The sequence below is a fragment of the Dipodomys ordii genome, unplaced genomic scaffold (genome assembly GCF_000151885.1).
Source record: "Dipodomys ordii isolate 6190 unplaced genomic scaffold, Dord_2.0 Scaffold84, whole genome shotgun sequence".
NCBI classification, from domain to species: Eukaryota; Metazoa; Chordata; class Mammalia; order Rodentia; family Heteromyidae; genus Dipodomys; species Dipodomys ordii.
The window spans coordinates 5,810,221-5,829,517 of NW_012267300.1; the positions used below are offsets into that span (position 1 = coordinate 5,810,221).

At 44.0% G+C, this 19,297-nt stretch overlaps 1 protein-coding gene across 2 annotated transcripts; it reads right to left on the bottom strand.

The window, feature by feature from the left end:
* Positions 1–10,031: 10,031 nt before the first annotated feature.
* Bcl2l2 (BCL2-like 2) lies at positions 10,032–15,067 on the bottom strand. 2 transcript variants are annotated; one of them, XM_013025403.1, is made up of 4 exons: positions 14,981–15,067; positions 14,582–14,669; positions 13,690–14,129; positions 10,032–13,097 (listed from the first exon to the last, which is right to left on the bottom strand). In XM_013025403.1, exons 3-4 carry the CDS (start codon positions 14,119–14,121, stop codon positions 12,948–12,950), a joined length of 582 nt encoding a protein of 193 aa, XP_012880857.1. In that variant the 5' UTR covers positions 14,122–14,129; positions 14,582–14,669; positions 14,981–15,067; the 3' UTR covers positions 10,032–12,947. The 2 variants fall into 2 exon arrangements, with proteins under 2 accessions (XP_012880857.1, XP_012880858.1); XM_013025404.1 differs by lacking the exon at positions 14,981–15,067 and adding an exon at positions 14,926–14,980.
* Between the last annotated feature and the right edge of the window lie 4,230 nt (positions 15,068–19,297).

The window sequence follows — 19,297 nt, forward strand, 5'->3', positions numbered from 1 at the left end:
CAGAGAAAAAGCTGGAAGTATTGGCGTAACTCAAGAGGTAGAGGGCCAGCCTTGGGCAAAAAAGCAAGAGCGTAAGGGCCTAAGTTCAAACCCCAGTACTGGCATACAAAACCCAAACTCAAACCAAACAAACCATAATCAGTGGTGTGGTTCAAGTGATAGAGTGCCAGGCTAGTCTAGCAAGTTCCGGGTCTTGAGTTTAAAAACTCAGTACTGGAGAAAAAAAATCTGCAAGAGAGTTTTGTAGGCAAACCAAGGGACAGGTTTGAGACCCAAATGGATATGAACCCAAACAAAATGTTTAACAAGGGCTGATGTTTGTGTTTCAAGAAAAGTGCTTGCCTAGCAGGCTGTTTAAGCCCCAGTACTGCTGCCAGAAGAAAGCATAGTTGGAGCAGGGGAATTTAGACCAGGGGAGATCCCTACTAGAAAAAAAAAAAAAAAGTCAGCAGCACTTCTCACTCTCACAACCCCTCACTTCCACTTTTTTTTTTTTTAAAGCAATTCCTTACCTGGAATTGTCCATCACTTAAAATTTTGCTGTACATCCATCAGCCATCTCAGCTTCAGTAATCCGAGGGAACTGAAGTTTATTTAGTATGAAGACAAGCTCTCAATGACCGAGTTCCCTGGAAGAAAGGTCTTCTGTACTGATCTTATCCCAATCAAGATGAGTGCATAAATTTTCTGGTATTGAATTTAAGCAATGTGGTTAAAGAACATGTGGGTTTTTTTTTTCTTTTTTGGTCAGTCATGGGGCCTGAACTCTGGGTGTGGTCACTGTCCCTCAGCTCTTCAGCTCAAGGCTAGCGCTCTACCACTTGAGCCACAGCGCCACTTCCAGCTTTTTTGCTTATGTGGTGCTGAGGAATCGAACCCAGGGCCTCATGCATGCAAGGCAAGCACTCTACCACTGAGCCACCTTCCCAGCCCAGAACATGTGGTTTTTATTGGGGAATTTTTTATTTTTTGTGTGCTGGTAGTGGGGCTTGAACTCAGGGCCATGACATTGTACCATTGAGCCACAGCTCCATTTCCTGCAAATGTGATTTTTAAATGCCTCTGAATTCTATTTTTGTTAAACACTTGTTTTCATAACAGATGATTCCTTATTTTATCTCATTGAATTCTCACCTAATAACAACTCTATGAAGTAAATACTTCCAAAACCATAATTATTTTTCCACTTTGTGTTTTTTTTTTCTTATTCAGAAAATAAATGGTTACTATGTAGTCCCAGGCTAGCCTCAAACTTGAGAGGCTCTTGCCTTAGCTTCTGGAGTTCTGGGATTTTAGACCAGTAGCATCTTATCCAACAAATCATAACCTTTTTTAGGTAAGAAAAGAGCTAAAGAGCTTTCTCAAGTCATGTAACTAATAGGAAGTATGCAGGGAGTTAAAAGTCAGCTTTCAAAATTAAGAACAAAGCTAACATAATGTCTGCTTTAAAGCAAAAAAGAAAAAACAAGACAACAACAAAACGCACCATAATGTATGATACAGAAAACTTGGAAAAGACTACAAATTCCAACACAATTACATCGTGTGTGTGTGTGTGTGTGTGTGTGTGTGTGTGTGTGTGTATGCCAGTACTGTGGCTTGAAAAGACTACAAATTCCAACACAATTACATCGTGTGTGTGTGTGTGTGTGTGTGTGTGTGTGTGTGTGTGTGTGCCAGTACTATGGCTTGCATTCAGTCTCTGGAACTCTTAATAGTTTTATTACTCAAGGCTGGGGCTCAACCACTTGAGACACACCTCCACTCCTGGTGTTTTGCTCCTTTATTGGAGATAAGTCTTGAAGTTTTGGGGTTTTTTTTTCTGCCCAGCTTTGAATAGATTTTGAGATACTAGCTTTCTGACTAGCTAGGATTACAGCCAGGAACCACCGTGGTCTGGTGTTTATATGTTCTAAAGTAATCTAAAAGGTAAATAAATACATTTATCAAAGTGAAAGATGATGAACAAAAGTCCAAGAGACTCCATTTCCAACTAACTAGCAAAATGCTGGACTGGAGGCCTAGTTCAACTGGCAGAGAGCTGTGAGCAAGAAAGATGAGTAAGAACATGAGAACCTGAGTTCAGGCCCCAAATTGAAGCCCAAGTACCAGCACACACCAAAAAAAAAAAAAGGAAGAAGAGGAGGAGGAGGGGGAGGAGGGGAAAGGAATGAAGGAGGAGGAAGAGGGAAGAGAAGGAGGAAGAAGAAGGGGGAAGAGGAAGAAGAGGAAGAGCAGAAGGAGGAGGAGAAAATGGTCTTACAACTTTTCTACATTCATCAATATTTTTTTTAAATTTATTTAGCCAGTCCTGGAGCTTGAATTCAGGGCCTGGGCACTATCCCTGAGTTTCTTTTTCTTTTCTTTTTTTTTGGGGGGGGATCTGGTCATGGGGCCTGAACTCTGGGCCTGGGCGCTGTCCCTCAGCTCTTCAGCTCAAGGCTAGCGCTCTACTACTTGAGCCACAGCGCCACTTCCAGCTTTTTTCTCTTTGCTTATGTGGTGCTGAGGAATGGAACCCAGCGCCTCAAGCATGCAAGGCAAGTGCTCTACCACTGAGCCACCTTCTCAGCCCATGTCCCTGAGTTTCTTTTGCTCAAGATTAGCACTCTACAACTTGACCACTTCTGGCTTTTCCTGAGTACTTTATTGGAGATCAGTCTCAAGAACTTTCCAGCACAGGCTGGTTTCAAACTGTGATCCTCAGATCTCAGCCTCCTGAGTAGCTAAGATTACAGTTGTGAGCCACTGGCACTTCCAATTTTTATTAAAATGCATGAATGATTATTTGTCAAAAGAAATAAATATACTTAAAAGGATATTTAAATAATTAGTTATAAAATCCCTATTAGACACCAACTTATTTATATTTGTATTCCCTTTGCCTATCACCTTGTATTCTAAATGCTAATTGATCCTATTTAATGTCTTGCCTGTTGAGGTAGAGAATATCATCATGTTTTCCTCTGAGAATAAAATTATTTATTTTTTGCCAGTCCTGGAGCTTGAACTCAGGGCCCGGCACTGTCCTTGAGCTTCTTTTGCTCAAGGTCAGCACTCTACCACTTCTAGCTTTTTTTTTTTTTTTTTTGTCAGCTGTGGGGCTTAAACTCTGGGCCTGGGTGCTGTCCCTCAGCTCTTCAGCTCAGGCTAACACTTTACCACTTGAACCACATAAGTCTCATGGATTTGAACCATAAGAGTCTCATGGACTTTCCTGCCCAGGCTGGCTTTGAACTGCGATCCTCAGCCTCCTGAGTAGCTAGGATTCCAGGTGTGAGCCACCAGCGCCCAGCTATACTTATCTTTAAATTGTACATTTATAAGTAAAGGACAAGGATGTTTTGGAAAAACTGAAACTCCAATGATATGGCTCTGAAGAGGCCAAAATGTGTTAACAGAAGGGAATGATCAATGGAGTTGAGAGTTAAATTAATGGGCAAAGGCTGGGCTGGAGGTGGTTCAAGTGGCAGGGTATCAGCTGTAATTAAAAAAGCCAAGTAAGGGGCTGGGAAGATGGCTCAGTGGTAGAGCGCTTGCCTTGCATGCCTGAGGCCCTGGGTTCGATTCCTCAGCACCATATAAGCAAAAAGAAAAAAGCCAGAAGTGGCACTGCGGCTCAAGTGGTAGAGCGCTAGCCTTGAGCTAAAGAGCTGAGGGACAGCACCCAGGCCCAGAGTTCAGGCCCCACGGCCGGACCCAAAAAAAAAAAAAACAAAGAAAGCCAAGTAAGAGTGTAGGGTTCTGAGTTCAAGCCAGGTGAAGACTTCTCCAGTTGAGTCTAGGAGGGGAAAATTTTGTCAGTAGATAACACAAAGGTATTTGGCTTCTTGGTAGTTTCATTCTCATTTTTTATTTTATTTTATTCTTGTGCCAGTCCTGGACTTGAATTTGGGGCCTGGGCACTGTCCCTGAGCTTTTTTTGCTCAAGGTTAGTACTCTACCACTTGAGCCACAGCCCTACTTCCAGCTTTCTGGTGGTTAACTAATGATAAGAGGCTCAAGGACTTTAAAGCCAGAGCTGGCTAGTCTCTTGAGCAACTATAGGCAGGATTATAGGCAGGTACCCGGCTCATTCCTGTTTTTAATACCTACTTTGAAATATTCACAAGTGAGTAATCTGTGATCTAGAACCACATTCATATGGTATCCACTAGTCATTTGTGGCTATTGAGCACTTGAAACATGAGTAAGTAGTCTTATTTGAGCTGTGCTAAAAAGATGAAATACACACTGAATTTAGAGGGGTTAGTATGAAAAGAAAATTAGTTATATGTTACTTTTATATTTTTTTGGCACTGGTCCTAGGACTTGAACTCAGGGCTTGGGAGCTGTTCCTGACCTTTTTTTGCTTAAGATTAGCACTGTACCACTCTCAGCTCCACTTCTGGCTTTCTGATAGTTGGCTGGAGAAGAGTCTCATGGACTTTCCTGATCAGGGTGGACTCAAACAAACCCCAATCCTCGGATCTCAGCCTCCTGAGTAAATCAGACATGAGCTACTGGCACCCTGCTTAAAATGCTATTTTGAATATAATGAACTAATACTACTAAAACTTTATAGTTTTTGTAGTTTTTTTTTTTTTTTTGAGATAGTGTCTCACTACAGAGCTCAGGCTGGCCTCAAACTTGATATTTTGGCCTCAGCTACCAGAGTAGTTGGGCTCATACCACAATACCCAGCTTGTTTTGGTATTTTTTTATGAGCTCATTATATCTGTGACTTGCTTTCTATTTCATTGGACAGTTCTGATACAGGACCTTGGAACATCTGTCATTTACTTACCTGTTTTAGAGCAGATCCCACTTATCTTCTCATGTTGTCTGGTCTTGCTTACATCAACTCCCTAGATCCACCCTTGCATAAAAGAAGGGCAGTCACGTAAATGTGAATGTGCCTCTCTTAATTTTCATTCTGATTGTTTTTTTCTAGGCAATCTGAAAACCTTGTTTCAATATACTGTAATAGATATTTATGTTCATTATTTTTTTTTAAAAATCAGAAAGTGCACCAGGCATAGGAGCTAATATCTGTAATCCTGGCTACTCAGGAGGCAGAGTTCAGAAGGATGGTGGTTTAAGGCCAGCCTTAGCAAAAAAAGTTTGAAAGACCTCATCTCAGTGCCTGTCATCTCAGTTACACTGGAAGTGATAATAGGAAGACTAAGATTCAGGCTGGCTTGGTCAATACAAGAGACCCTATTTTTTAAAAAAAGAGAACTAAAAAGGAAAAGGGCTGGAGCCATGGTTCTCAAGTGATATAGCACCTGCCTAGCAACCCTAGTACCCCACACACACACACAAAATCAGAATATACTAAAAAAAAAAAAAAAAAAAGAAAGAAAAAAAAGAAATGTACAACCCAGAGACAACCACTAAGACCTTGACATAAATATCCTTGGCCCCCTCTTACATTTTGAATATACAGATGGGCACTGGGTAGCCCATATCTATAATCCTAGTTACTCAGGTAGCTTGGATCTAAAGATTGAAGTTTGAATCCAGCTTGGGAAGATAACCCCAAGAGACTCATATCTCCATTTAGCCAGGAGAAAAAAAAGTTACTAGAGGCATGACTCAAGTGGTAGAGCACTAGCTAGCTACAAAACCAAAATCATGTCATTTGCAGGAAAATGAATGCATACAACTAGAGGACATCATACTAAGGGAGACAAGTCAAGTTCAAAACAACAATCAGCTGGCACCAGTGGTTCATACCTATAAGCCTAGCTACTCAGGAGGCTAAGATCTGAGGATCAAAGATACAAAGCAAACCAGGGCAGGAAAGTCTGTGAGACTCTAATTGCCAATGAGCTCAGGGACAGTCCCCAGGCCCAAAGTTCAAGCCCTATAACCAACAAAATAGCAACAAAAAAAGTCCTATGTTCTACTTATATGTGTGTGTATATGTGTGTATACATATATATACATATACATACACACACATATATATATACATATATACACATATATACATAATTTATATGGCTAAACATAGAGCATAAATCAAATTCAGAAGAAGGGGAGGGGAAAAAAAGAGGCTGATTAACACATTGTAAGTATATATGAGGGCAACATAGATAAATTTAAGAGAAGCTATTGATCAGTAACAGGAATGGGGAAGAAGAAATATAGACTCTGTAGGTGGGTGGGGACTCTCAAGATAAGGTATGGATTGGAATCCCTCCCCTATGACTAATATAAGTTAATTAAAAACAAAACAAAACAAAAGTTGTTACTAGAAATATGGCTCAACTAGCTGGGAGTGGAAAAGCCAAGAGCACGAGGCCCTGAGTTTAAGCTCTGGTATTCACACACAAGAAAACCCAAAAATTTAATATACAGAGAGCACACATGTGTTTTAGCCAGGTAAGATCATACTATACATGTTTTCTCACTAATATTACTTTTTTTACTCCGTAAGTATAAAAGCATCTTTCCTTGTCCGTAAACACTTATATATGTCTTTCCAACTTTATTTTTCATGGTTTTACTCAAAGTAACGTTGAGCACTTCTCTGGACATTCAATTTAAAATTTAAATCTACTAGGATGGGGGAAGGGTACAGAACTCAAGGGGAAAAAGTGCAGTAGTTGAGCTCACTGGACAATGATGAAAGTAAGCTCTACAACTGGTGGGTGGAGACAGGAGGAAGAGACTGGGAGAGAATAAGAGAACAGAAGATACCGTAGGAAAGGAAATGCATTCATTACCTAACTCATGTAATTGTAATCTCCCTCTGTATATCACCTTTATAATAACAATGAAGTAAATTAACTTAAAAATATTAAATCTAGGTTGGGAATGTAACTTAGTGGTAGAGTGCTTGCCTAGTATGCATGAAGCTCTGGGTTCGATTCCTCAGCACATATATAGAAAAAGCTGGAAGTAGCTCTGTGGGCTCAAGTGGTAGAGTGTTAGTCTTGAGCAAAAGAAGCTCAGGGAAGCTGGGCACTGGTGGCTCACGCCAGTAATCCTAGCTACTAAGGAGGCTGAGACCTGAGGATCAAAGTTCAAAGCCAGCCCAGGCAGGAAAGTCCATGAGTGTCTTATCTACAATAAACCACCAGAAAACCAGAAATGGAGCTGTGGCTCAAGTGGTAGACTGCTCACCTTGAGCTGAAGAGCTCAGAGACAGCTTGCAAGCCCAAAGTATGAGCCCCATGAGCGACAAAAAACAACAAAAAAGCTCAGGGACAGTGCTCAGGCCCCAAGTTCAAGCCCCAGGACTGGCAAAAAAAAAAAAGAAGAAAAAAAATTAAAAATTATTTCCATCCTCCTCCAGTCAAGTGTTTCTGTTTCTAGTCTAACATGAAATTTTTTCGTTTTGGTCAGTAAAATGGAAGGAATGTACAGGCACAGGTCTTTGTCTGCTCCCTTCACCTCAGTGGCTAGAACTGTGCTTAGCACACAGAAGACACTTAGATAGTTGCTCTAGAAATGAATGATAAATGAAACACACCTCAGTATATTATGTTGTTGTTTTGCTTTGTTTCATGAGCCTGTGCTCTCACTCATCTGTTTTGTTCAAGGCTGGAGCTCTACCATTTGAGCTGTATCACCACTTTTGGCTTTTGCTAGTTAATTGAAGATAAGTGTCTTTCAGATTTTAACTCAGGATCCTCAGATCTCAGCTTCCTGCGTAGCTAGGATTACAGGCATGAGCCATGGACTCCTGCTTCCAGTATGTTTAAGTTTTCAAAGAATCTGCTATTAAGTAAAAAAATAAAACAAAAAAACAATTATCTACAATCTACTCATTTACCAGAAACCATAAATGTTGCCTGATTTTATCAAAAGTGCTATTTGGAGAAATGGCTTTTATAGAGAACTGTCTAAATGAAACCATACATCCATCCCTCTGGATAGTCTAAAATTTAGCCATATTCTAAATCAGACCATTAAAAAGCATATTTGAGTTAAATTATGATAAGCCTGACAGAACAAACTTGACTCTCAGACTCCCCAGTTAGTATTTCTAGAGAAAACATTTATATAGATAAAACTCAATATCATATTTAGTGTTAGGTGGTGTTAGAGAATGGTGTCTACTATATTAAGTGTTGTCTCAGAAAAACCACAAAACTTTTTGCCCTCCTTTGAGAGGCTTTCATCACTATGAGGACTATGAATCTCATTGCTTTCCAATTGCCAAGATGGTGAGATCTGAATTCATGTATTTATAGGATAATTTTTTTTTGGGGGGGGGTCCAGTCATGGGGCCTGAAGTCTGGGCCTGGGCACTGTCCCTCAGCTCTTCAGCTCAAGGCTAGCGCTCTACCACTTGAGCCACAGTGCCACTTCTGGCTTTTTTCTTTTTGCTTATGTGGTGCTGAGGAATCGAACCCAGGGCCTCATGAATGCAAGGCAAGTGCTCTACCACTGAGCCACCTTCCCAGCCCCTAGGATAATTTTTTTTTTTAAAAAAGATGGTCTCATCTTTTTAAAAAGCTGATCTTGAATGTAAGATCCTCCTACCTCAGCTTCCCTAATTCTAGGATTACAGGCATGTACCACTATACTCAACTCTAAGAATGCTTTTCTGTGTGTTAAGTTTTGCTTTATCTTGCTATATTTCAATCTACTCTTTATCCCTACTTTAAAAACGTGTATCTTCTCATTGCTTTTTTTCTTTTGTGTATTATAGTAAGGTGCTTCAAGAGCTTTTTGGAACTAGGCAAATATAATCCAAATATTTGATTGAGTACACTGCAGTAGAAGTAAATGCACTAGCTACCTGACAGTACTCACCACTAAGTATATCTAATTCTCTTCCTCCTAGTGCCAGGTTCATCAAGTCACTCAGGTTTTGCTATAGTTTCCACTATAGATTTATTTATTTTTTATTTTTTTTGGCCAGTCTTGTGGCTTGGTCCCTGAGCTTCTTTTGCTCAAGGCTAGCACTCTACCACTTTAGCCACAGCGCCATTTCCAGCTTTTTCTGTGTATGTGGTACTGAGGAATCGATCCCAGGACTTCATGCATGCTAGCTAAGGCACATCCCCAGCCCCACTGTCGATAATTCTATAGAAAAAGAATGGAAAAGCAACATGAGCTCCTCTAAGAAATTACATTCCTCACAACACAAAAACCCAAAGGCCAATTTATTTATCAAAAGATTAGTATTTCCCATTATTATTATTATCATTATTCTTGTGAAGTTATGTTTTGTTTTTGTTTTAATCTTTTGGTGTCAATACTGGGGCTTGAACTCAGGGCCTCATGCTCTCATTTAGCATTTTTTTTTCTCCGTCAAGACTAGCACTCTATCATTTGAGCCCAATCCAACTTTTTGCTGGTTAACTGAAAATAAAAATCTCATGGACTTTTTTTTAATTGGTCGTGTGTCTTGAACTCTTGGCCTGGGCACTGTCCCTCAGCTCTTCAGCTCAAGGCTAGCACTCCACCACTTGAGCCACAGCACTGCTTCCTGTTTTCTAGTGGTTTATTGTAGGTGAGAGTCTCAAGGACTTTCCTGCCCAAGCTGACTTTGAACTGCGATCCTCAGATCTCAGCCTCCTTAGCTAGGATTACAAGTGTGAGCCACCGGCACCCGGATTTTGCATAGACTTTTCTACCCAGGAAGGTTTCTAACTGTAATCCTCCTGTGTAGCTAGGATTATAGGAGTGTGCCACCAGTGACCTGCTCAGACATGACTTTGTGATCCTAGACTAAAGGTACAGGAGATGAACTGAATAATCCTGTAGATTCCACAAATTTCAGCAGTTTTCATTAAAATGGCCAAAACTACAGCAAGAAAGCAGGGGCTCCCATTTTTTGCCAGATTGGGGGGAGAAGGGAACTGCTGATCACCACACACTTCCAACAAAAGGCTGGATTCCAACTGGGATCTGCAAATATTTTTGATAAGTTTCCTTTGTTTCATAGTTGTTTGTGTCCATCTCAAAGTACCACACATCTACCTGTCTTGGGGTTTAGGTCAGGATAGATGGAGTTTTGGGCTCTGGGATTTCAACCAGGGGAGGAGAAGGGGAGGAGGATAGTAGAATATTGTTTTTTAAATCTCAACACTTTCCCGAATCCCTATAACTTTTAATTGTTGCTCAGCAAGATCAGGAGGAGTTGATTGTATTAAGCAAAGTTCTAGCCCCAGGCTAAAGCATATAGAAGTCACAAAACCCTGTGCAGTCCTTCTCATTAAATTTCTGGGCTTTATTTATTTATTTTTAATATCACCATTACATATTACACAAAAATAAAAGTCAAATGAACTTGGTATTTATAAATTATTAAATAAAAATACAGGAATATATATTTATATTTATAGAGCTTTTCTTTTCTTCTAAACTAACCAAATCTCTTCTCCTGCCGTTTTATGATTTAAAAAAGTAAAATAGTGTATGTATGCCCTAGAATAAGTGGGGAGTGGGATTAATAATTGCAGGACTGAGTTGCCCTACTTCCGCTCCTTCCTTGGCCTAAGCAAAGTCTCTATTTGTCCCTTTGGGCTCTGGAGAGCAAGAAACATCCTCTCCATCTATGTAATCTTTAAAAATGGTAATTATATTTATTTCCCTCATTTAATAAAAATGAAATGGATTTAAAAATTGGGAGCCATACTCAGCCTTCTTGGCCAAGAGCTAATCCCAAGAAACTATATGGCTCTGAAAGAGAGTCTCTAGTTTTCCCTGACAGAAGAGTCTCTGGGGTTTCCATTGCCCCTCAAATTAAGGGCAGAACAGGTCAAAACTGCCCACTGTGGTCCCATCTAAGCTACGCTTCTTGGAATACAGACCAAGCCCTTTCCCCTTTCAGAAAATAGCCTCTTCTTCCACCCAGGTGTGAAGGCCTCAAAACAGGACATTTCAGTAACTTCACCCTGGTCCCTGCTTCTCCTCACTTCTGAAGGCCCCCAGGAATGCTAACTGGATTGGTATCCTGTGGTGGAGGATTGGGAGAAGCATCTGCTCTGGACCTGGGGGTGCTGATGGCCTACTCAGTGGTTTTCCAATGTCTTTCAGCGGCAAACCCCTTAATGCAAATAAAATCTTACCCTGAACCCCGATAGGTAACACAGCTACAAGGGGAGCTGTTCTTTTTAAGGGCGAGTTGCCCAGTCTGCTCACCTCCCCCCCCCACCCCTTTACCTCCCCAAGGACTCCTGAGGCGCAACCCCTAGGATACTTAGGGGCTTTGCCAAGCAGTTTGAAAACCACTGGCCTAGTTTGTCCTGAGCAAGTCAGAGATTTTCCCCCACCCCAACTGCTTGCCACAGACCAGCTCTGAGTTTATGGTTCAGCATACGCAATATCAGACCAAGTGGCTCATGCAGTCTAACCACCTCCCCCATAAATACCGTTAAAAAATGCAGCCCTCTCTCAAAAGCAAAGGTCTGGACTAAACACCTGAGGCCAATTTGGTCCCACATTCTAGCAAGCACAACTAGGATGCCACATTCTAGGACCAAGGGAAAAATCCCCAAGAAGTCAACCGTGGTCTGGCTAAGCTGATCAGTGCTCAGGACCATGGGCAGGGTTCTAGAGCACTGTGAAGGAAATCAGCATTGGAGAGCAGCAATTTGAGCACCTTGACAAGTGCAGCATTGAGGTCTGGCTCAGGGCCTGCATTTGGAGTGAATTTCTCCCTCAAAAGAAAAAGCTATAATCTGGATTTGTTCTAGAGGACTGTTAAGTTCTAAAGTTAGTGTCCTCAGACTCTGAAGTAGAGACAAATAATATAAATGCAAACAAGGTGGCTTCAAAGGAAATATAAAAATGCTTCTAGGTATTCTAGAACCCATACACCTGGCCCCTGATAAAGCAGCACCAAAGCCCACCACAAAGAATAGGCCAGTAATGGAATACCTGTCACCATCACACCCATGGGGCTCAGAGCTGGAAAGTTCCTCTCAAGGCATCAACAATCTCATTGAGACAATGCAGGACCCAGACTGTATTCTAGATCAGCATTTATGCCCATACCCGTGAAAGGAAAATTAGAGCCCCAATGTAGAGTTTTGAGCTTAACACCCTCAAAAGGAAAAATTAGAGCCCCAATTTAGAGTTTAAGTGTAGGTGCAGAGGTCCCCCAAATAGGCAACATTTTAGGCACCATTGTGCCCCAGTGGGAGGGAAGGGTGGCAGGCAGGTCCAGTTACCAAAGCCTCCACCCACCCAGGCTCCACAGCCCTGCCTTCAATCAGCCCAGGAGGCAGCAGCAAGTGCAAGATGCACACAGAGGGGATGATGAAGGAACAAGGCCAGTTGCAGAACAGCTTTTCTCTCCAAAGCCCTGCCAATGATTTTCTGCAGAGAGGTGCCAGAGTCCTCGGTCTGGATACAGTGTTTCTCCCTCAACCTTGAGGCCTGGGAACAAGGCTGGGAAGCGTGGGGAGAGGAAGGGCAAAGAACTCTCCCTTCTTGTTCTTGCCATTGCAAGAGGGAATGTTTTCTCTTTGAAGAATCCTACCATCACCAGATTAGACAAACAGCCCAGCATGCACAGGAGCACACGTGCACATGCACACGTGTCCAAGCAGCCCTCAGCCATGGCCACCTCTTCCAATCACCTGATCACCAAGCTTCCATTCCAAAGGGATGCACCTTCTGGGGTCCCAAATCCCACTCAGCCAATGGAGGCACAATTCCTCGGAGTTTTGAAGCAAGTTCCAAGTGGTTTCATGTGCCCATCCTATAAAGCATCCTATTGATCATTCCCCCTTTCTCCCTCCCAAATCTTGGAATGGTTCTGTCTCCTAGACCCTCACCTTCTTAAAACATTCCCCAATATCTCCTGCTCATTCTTCCAGCCACCTGCCTGGCTTGCTCAGCTCCCTCACACATGACCTTCCTTCCCCCTGCCCTTCCCTGCTCCATGACCATTCATCCACCCCACTTGTTCCAAAGGCATTCTTTGTTCTGTCTCTGCTCTCCTGCCCCCCTCCCTCCCCAGCCACACCTAGCCACACTTGGCCCCAGACTTTCTCTCACTTGCTAGCAAAAAAGGCCCCTACAGTTACCAGGGCCCCCAGTGCCACGGCCCCCGTCAGCACTGTCCTCACTGATGCCCAGTTCCCCTCCCGCAGACGCCGCGCCTCCTCCAGGGCCCCGTCCCCGTATAGAGCTGTGAACTCCGCCTGTGGGAGAGAAGGGAAGTAGAAGAGAAAGAAGGAGAAAGGGATATCAGGAGAGGAAAATGTGGAGAGAAGAGGAGAGGAAGAGTTCCAGTTCCATCCACTGTGAGCACTATCCCACACCCTGCTCATCTTCAGCCAAAGCTCTGATCCCCCCAGTAACATCCCATCTTCCCAGGGTGCCTGGCCTATTTGCACTTACTGCCTCAAGTGAACCTCCCCCCATCCTTAGCAAAAAATAATTCAGCTCAGAACTACTATCCTTTGCTGCTGAGACTAAGCACCACCCCCCTCCGTAGACCTTCCCACCTCCCATGCCACATAGCAAGATATAACACCTTTTCTGTGTAGGCATTCAGTGGGTACTGTGTATAATACTGTGTATTTGGTCCGATGCTTGGGACTGTGAGTAATCCAGTGATTACTGTGTGGCAGCACAGGGCCTCCCAGTTTGATGCCACCTAAATAGGGCGCTCAAGCCCCCATGCCTCCTTCCCAGCACAGCTGCCCCAGCTTCCAATCAGAACCCCCATTCTCCCCCTGGAGACCAGCTTTGCAGAGAGATGTTCAGAGCAGCAATGGAGAAGCTTCTTACCCAGCCCCCACTGCTGTGGATCCAGTCGGCCAGGCGCGTCTCCAGGTAGGCCACCATCCACTCCTGCACTTGTCCCACCAGTGGTTCCATTTCTTTGTTGACACTCTCGGCACACAGGGCAGCCCCAAAGACAAAGAAGGCCACAAGACGGCCCCAGTTGGGGCCTCCTTGGAAAAGTTCATCAGAGACCTGGGTGAAGCGTTGCTGGGCTGAGCCTGGGGTCACATGCAGCTGAGCTGCCAGATCAGAGAAGGTGCGCCGGAAGCGGGTCTCAAATTCATCTCCAGCTGCCCGCATGGCTTGATGCAGTGGGTCAGCTGCTGGGCCCTCCCCAGGGCCCGCTCCACAGACATAACCCTTCTGCCTCAGTTTATAGCCTACAAAGTCAGCCACCAGAGCCCGTGTGTCTGGGGCTGAGGCTGGGGTCGCCATCCGGGCAGCTGAAAGGGGCAAAGATGAAGACTGGCATGAATACATGGAAACTCTGGGCTGAGACCCAGAAGTGATATTTATTTCTGGTTTGGCCAACCCAAAGAGATAGGAAAGGGAATTCGCAGAGACCATTCACTGGGCAAGGACCAGCAAGGAAAAGGATTAAAGTCATGTGTAGGTCCGGAAGGGGGAGGGGGGGCACTAACTTTGTTATCTACCAAATTAAATGTAAATAGAGGAAATTTTATTTTTAGGATATTTTAAGATTCCTTTCATAATACCAGCTCCCTTTTCCCCGGCCCCAGTGCACCCTGTTTTGGCTCCAGGAAGGGACTTAGGGCCTCCCCAGAAGAAAGAAAGATGTTGGCAGAAGCACAAGATGGGGAGGAGACAGGAGCTGAAGAGAAAGGTGGGAGAAGCCAAGGGTTGCACGGGACACAGACATAAAGAGGACACTCACCCAGCCTGGATGGCAGCTCTTAGGACCCAGCGCTGGTGGCAAGGAGCCCCCAGCTGGGGCCTTTCATCCTCCTGGCCAGCGTGGAGCCCTGGTAAGAGGAAGGAGAGATCAGAACTCGGTGGAGAAGGCCGGGCTCGAGATCTGGCCTGGGAAGGGCTGGGAACTCCTGGGACTGGGCCCCTGCCCCCAACGTTCTACCAGCTGTGTGGCCGAATCCATGTTTAATGACTGTCCTCCCGGGAAACCCAGGGCCAAGGGCTTCCGGCCGGCACCTTCTCTACTCCCGGCTCCCCCTCCCCCCACCCTCCCACCAGTGCGGCCCCACGGCCCAGCTCCTCCCTTACCCCCACCCTCAGCTGGTCTCCAACCCCGCCCGCCGGCCAGGTTTAGGGATCTCACGGGTCAGGCCGCTGCCGGGATCCGGCCGTTTCCTGGTGCAGGAGCTGGGAGGGAGGGAGAGAGGGAGGGAGAGAGGGAGGGAGGGAGGGAGGGAGGAAGGGAGGGAACGAAGGAGGGAGGAGAAGGGGGGGCAGGAGGGAGGGCCCGGCGCCGGGTGATGATGGGGCCCAGAGATGCGTCCGGAGAGAGGGGCGGGGCTGGGACGCGGGCCCGGGAAGGGCCACAGCTCGGGAGGAGAGGGCCGCTAAAGGCGGGGAGAAGCTGGACCTAGAGGGCACTGCGGACTGTGCTGGGCGGTTGAGCATCGAGGCTGCTCGGAAGAAAGCACCCTGGGTCTGAGAACATTCCGGAGCAAATCCAGTATATCGGAAGGTCTTCGCTGTTCCTTTGCACTTGTTGAACTTTTGAAACCCCGGATTATGTGCCTGGAAATGAGGAGCAATTATTAAACTTTAGCCAGGCATCAGAGGGCCCGGACTTGGATTGCTCACAGTTTTTTGCAGTACTCTTATTTTACTTTGCAACCCGATTGCAAATTTAATTTACGTTTAATCCAATACACCAATATTCTCACGATGGAAAAAAAAAGTAACAAAAGCTCAAAGATCCACCCCCCCCCACACACACACACTTCTACCCACTCATTACTAGCTGTGGATGTCGCCCTCCAAAGTTAATGTTTATCCTTACTGATTATATATGTGTGCTATTTGTGCATGGCAATATATTTATACAGGGCAGTTGAGAAGGCCAGGAGCAGTCTGACAACAGATCCACATGAAAGCACTCAGGCATTGTGACCTTGTAGCTTCACCCCTGGACTCTTGGAGCAAGCAATTCCTTCAGCTCCATATGGAGAGATCACTAGCCAAAGGCCAGGAAGAGACAACCCAGTTCTCTTTTCCATGGTTCCTTTCCATTTGCTCACGTCTCCATTTGAAGCCTTAGTGCTCCTTCTACCTTATGATAGGTAAAGAAGCCAAGTCCTTTTTTTTTTTTTCTGTCTATTGTGGGGCTTGAACTCTGGACCTGGGCGCTGTCCCTCAGCTCTTCAGCTCAAGGCGAGCACTCTACCACTTGAGCCACAGCTCCACTTCCAGTTTTCTGTGTGGTTCATTGGAGATAAGAGTCTCATGGACTTCGCTGCCCTAGCTGGCTTTGAACCAGAATCCTCAGATCTCAGCCTCCTGAGTAGCTAGGATTACAGGCGTGAGCCACCTGGCACCTGGCTAGGCTATCATTTGTAATCCTGATTTATTCTAAGACATTTACTTGAAATAAATACATTTTGGTTTTTACTTCAAGTAAATGCCTTAGAAGACCCTAATATATTTCTGTTTCTCTTTTGTTTATTAAGTTTTTGAAGAGCCAGAATTGAGTTTTATTCTCATTTATATCTGCAAAATAGGCTGCACCAAATATAGACTGAATTAATCCACACCTCTGGCCAATTATTGAGTATTTGAAACCAGATGCTTGATGATTATTGCAGTAGCTGTTTTAGAAATAAAGAGGAGATGAGCTGGGAACGTGCTTTAGTGGTACAGTGCTTGCCTAGCATGCATGAAGCCCTGGGTTTGATTCCTCAATACCACATAAACAGAAAAGGCTAGAAGTGGCACTGTGGCTCAGTGGTAGAATGCTAGCCTTGAGCTTCAAAAGAAGCTCAGGGACAGTGCACAGGCCCTGAGTTCAAGCCCCAGGACTGGCACGAAAAACAAGCAAAAAGAATAGAGCTATTGGACCAAGAGCTAATATGTAGTCCAGTCCTATAATGCCTTAAGATTTTTTCAGACCAACACCACAGAACTAAACAACAGCATCTCAACCTGTACACAAGGCAACAGAGCCTTTACTATAAAACATGAGGCCATATAGGCTGGCTTTAAATATCATCTATTTTACTTCAATGACCTGTTACTTTACCAAAGCAAGGAGGATCTTTAAACTGCTTGATTGTTACATTAATTAGTGTATGGTTATTTTATAGTCCATGAAGAGAATATGTTTATAGATTTTACTTTATTTTATCTTTGCTGTTCCTGGGGCTTGAACCCTGGACTTGGGCGCTGTCCCGGCACTCTTTTGTTCAAGTCTAACACTCTTTTTTTTTTTTTTTTTGTTGGTCGTGGGGCTTGAACTCTGGGCCTGGGCGCTGTCCCTCAGCTCTTCAGCTCAAGGCGAGCGCTCTACCACTTGAGCTACAGTGCCACTTTCGGTTTTCTGGTGGTTTATTGGAGATAGGAGTCTCACGGTCTCTCCTGCCCGGGCTGGCTTTGAACCGAGATCCTCAGATCTCAGCCTCCTGAGTAGCTAGGATTACAGGCGTGAGCCACCAGCGCCCGGCTAAGTCTAACACTCTTATCACTTGAGCCACAGCACCACTTCCACCTTTTTTTCTTTTTTCTTTTGATTAATTGGAGACAAGAGTCTCCTGCCCAGGTTGGCTTCACACCTGTAATCCTCAGATCTCAGGCTCCTGAGTAGCTAGGATTACAGGTGTGACCCACTGGCACCTGGCCCATGTTCATAGATTTTATAACTATGTTTCAATAAGACAATAAAACTCAGCAACATAATTTTAAAAATAACTCCTGGTGCTGAGCTCCTGTGGCTCACACCTGTAATCCTTGCCACTCCAGAAGCTGAGATGTGAGGGTCTCAGTTCAAAGCCAGCCCAGGCAGACAAATCTATGAGACTTTTATTCCCAATTAACCGGAAACAACCAGTTCTGGAGGACTGCTTTAAATGGTAGGATGACAGCCTTGAGCAAAAAAAGCTAAAATAGAGGTGCCCCGGTCCTGAATTCAAGGACCAATACTGACATAAAAAAGAAAAAGAAAAAAAGTTCTGTCCAAACAGCATTGTTATTTTAATTCTCCTGTGAAAATGCAAGCAGGAATGAGCTGCACAATTATAAGACAATATATGTCTCTCTTCTTATTTCCAATTTAGCTACATGTGATTTTTCGGATAAATTATCCTGTTTTAAATCTACAGATTTAGGGCTGGGAAGGTGGCTCAGTGGTAGAGCGCTTGCCTTGCATGCCTGAGGCCCTGGGTTTGATTCCTCAGCACCACATAAGCAAAAAGAATAAAAAGCCGGAAGTGGCGCTGTGGCTCAAGTGGTAGAGCGCTAGCCTTGAGCTGAAGAGCTGAGGGACAGCGCCCAGGCCCAGAGTTCAGGCCCCACGACCGGACCCCCCCCAAAAAAAATCTAGAGATTTAGCATCTGGAGACGTGGCTAAAGTGGTAGAGTTCCTATCTAGCAAATGTGAGGTCTGAGTTCAAAACTCATTACCACCTAAAAAATTAGAAATTTCATTTTAATCATTTAATTTCTATTCATATTTTCCATATTATGGTTAGATGTTAATATATTCATAATGAACACATTCATAATAAACATATTATCATTAAATATTTTATTGTTAATAATTTTTAGTTGCTAGTTTTCCTTTTATTGATTTTATGTTTCTGTGGTAACAAGGAATCAAATCTAGGGCTTCATGCATAAAAGGCAAGCACTCTACCACTAAGCCACATTCTCTACCTCTTAAATCTCTTGGTCAGTCACGGGGCTTGAACTTGTGGCCTGGGCACTGTCCCTGAGCTCTTTTGCTAGCACTTTACCACCCCTTAAATCTTATACACAACTAAATTTGTGAGAGTAAACTCTAGAATTGCCATGCTGAGGTCCTAAACCCAGCTCCCCAGTAATTAGCTATGTGATCCTGGGCACGTTTATAATCTTCTGTCTCTCTCTGTATCTATGTCTCTGTCTCTTTCTCCTCATCTGTAAAGCAAGTATAATAACATTATCTTGTGATGGCTACATTGCCTGAGTTAACATTTGGAAAACTCTTACAACCTTACCTAGCATATTGAAAGTGCTATAAAAGCTCAAGGACAGTGCCCATGCCCTGAGTTCAAGCCCCAGGACTGGCACAAAAAAAATGAAGAAAAAAGAAAAGATCAATAGTCAAGTTAGCAAAAATTAAAGATACTTCACATGTTAATACAAGTGAAGTTAGCCGATTCTGTGCCCTTCTCAGAAGCTCTCACTAAAACTAAAAATCCAAAGCCCTAGATGTAAGAGCTGTGTGCTCATTACGTGTGTGTGTTTGTGTGTGTGTGTGTGTGTGTGTGTGTGTGTGTGTGCGTGCGCGCACCAATAGTGGGGCTTGAACTTGCAGCCTTGTGTTCTCATTTGGCTTTTTCCTCTCAAGGATGATGCACCATTTGAGCCACATCCATTTCTGACTTTTTGCCAGTTAATTGGAGCTAAGAATCTCTGGAATTTGTCTTCTAGGCTG

Coding starts and splice junctions, on each gene's coding strand:
- Bcl2l2 (XM_013025403.1), bottom strand. CDS start 14,121: ATGGCGACCCCAGCCTCAGCCCCAGACACACGGGCTCTGGTGGCTGAC. Junction 13,098..13,689: donor TCCACAGCAGTGGGGGCTGG/GTAAGAAGCTTC, acceptor TCTCTCCCACAG/GCGGAGTTCACAGCTCTATA.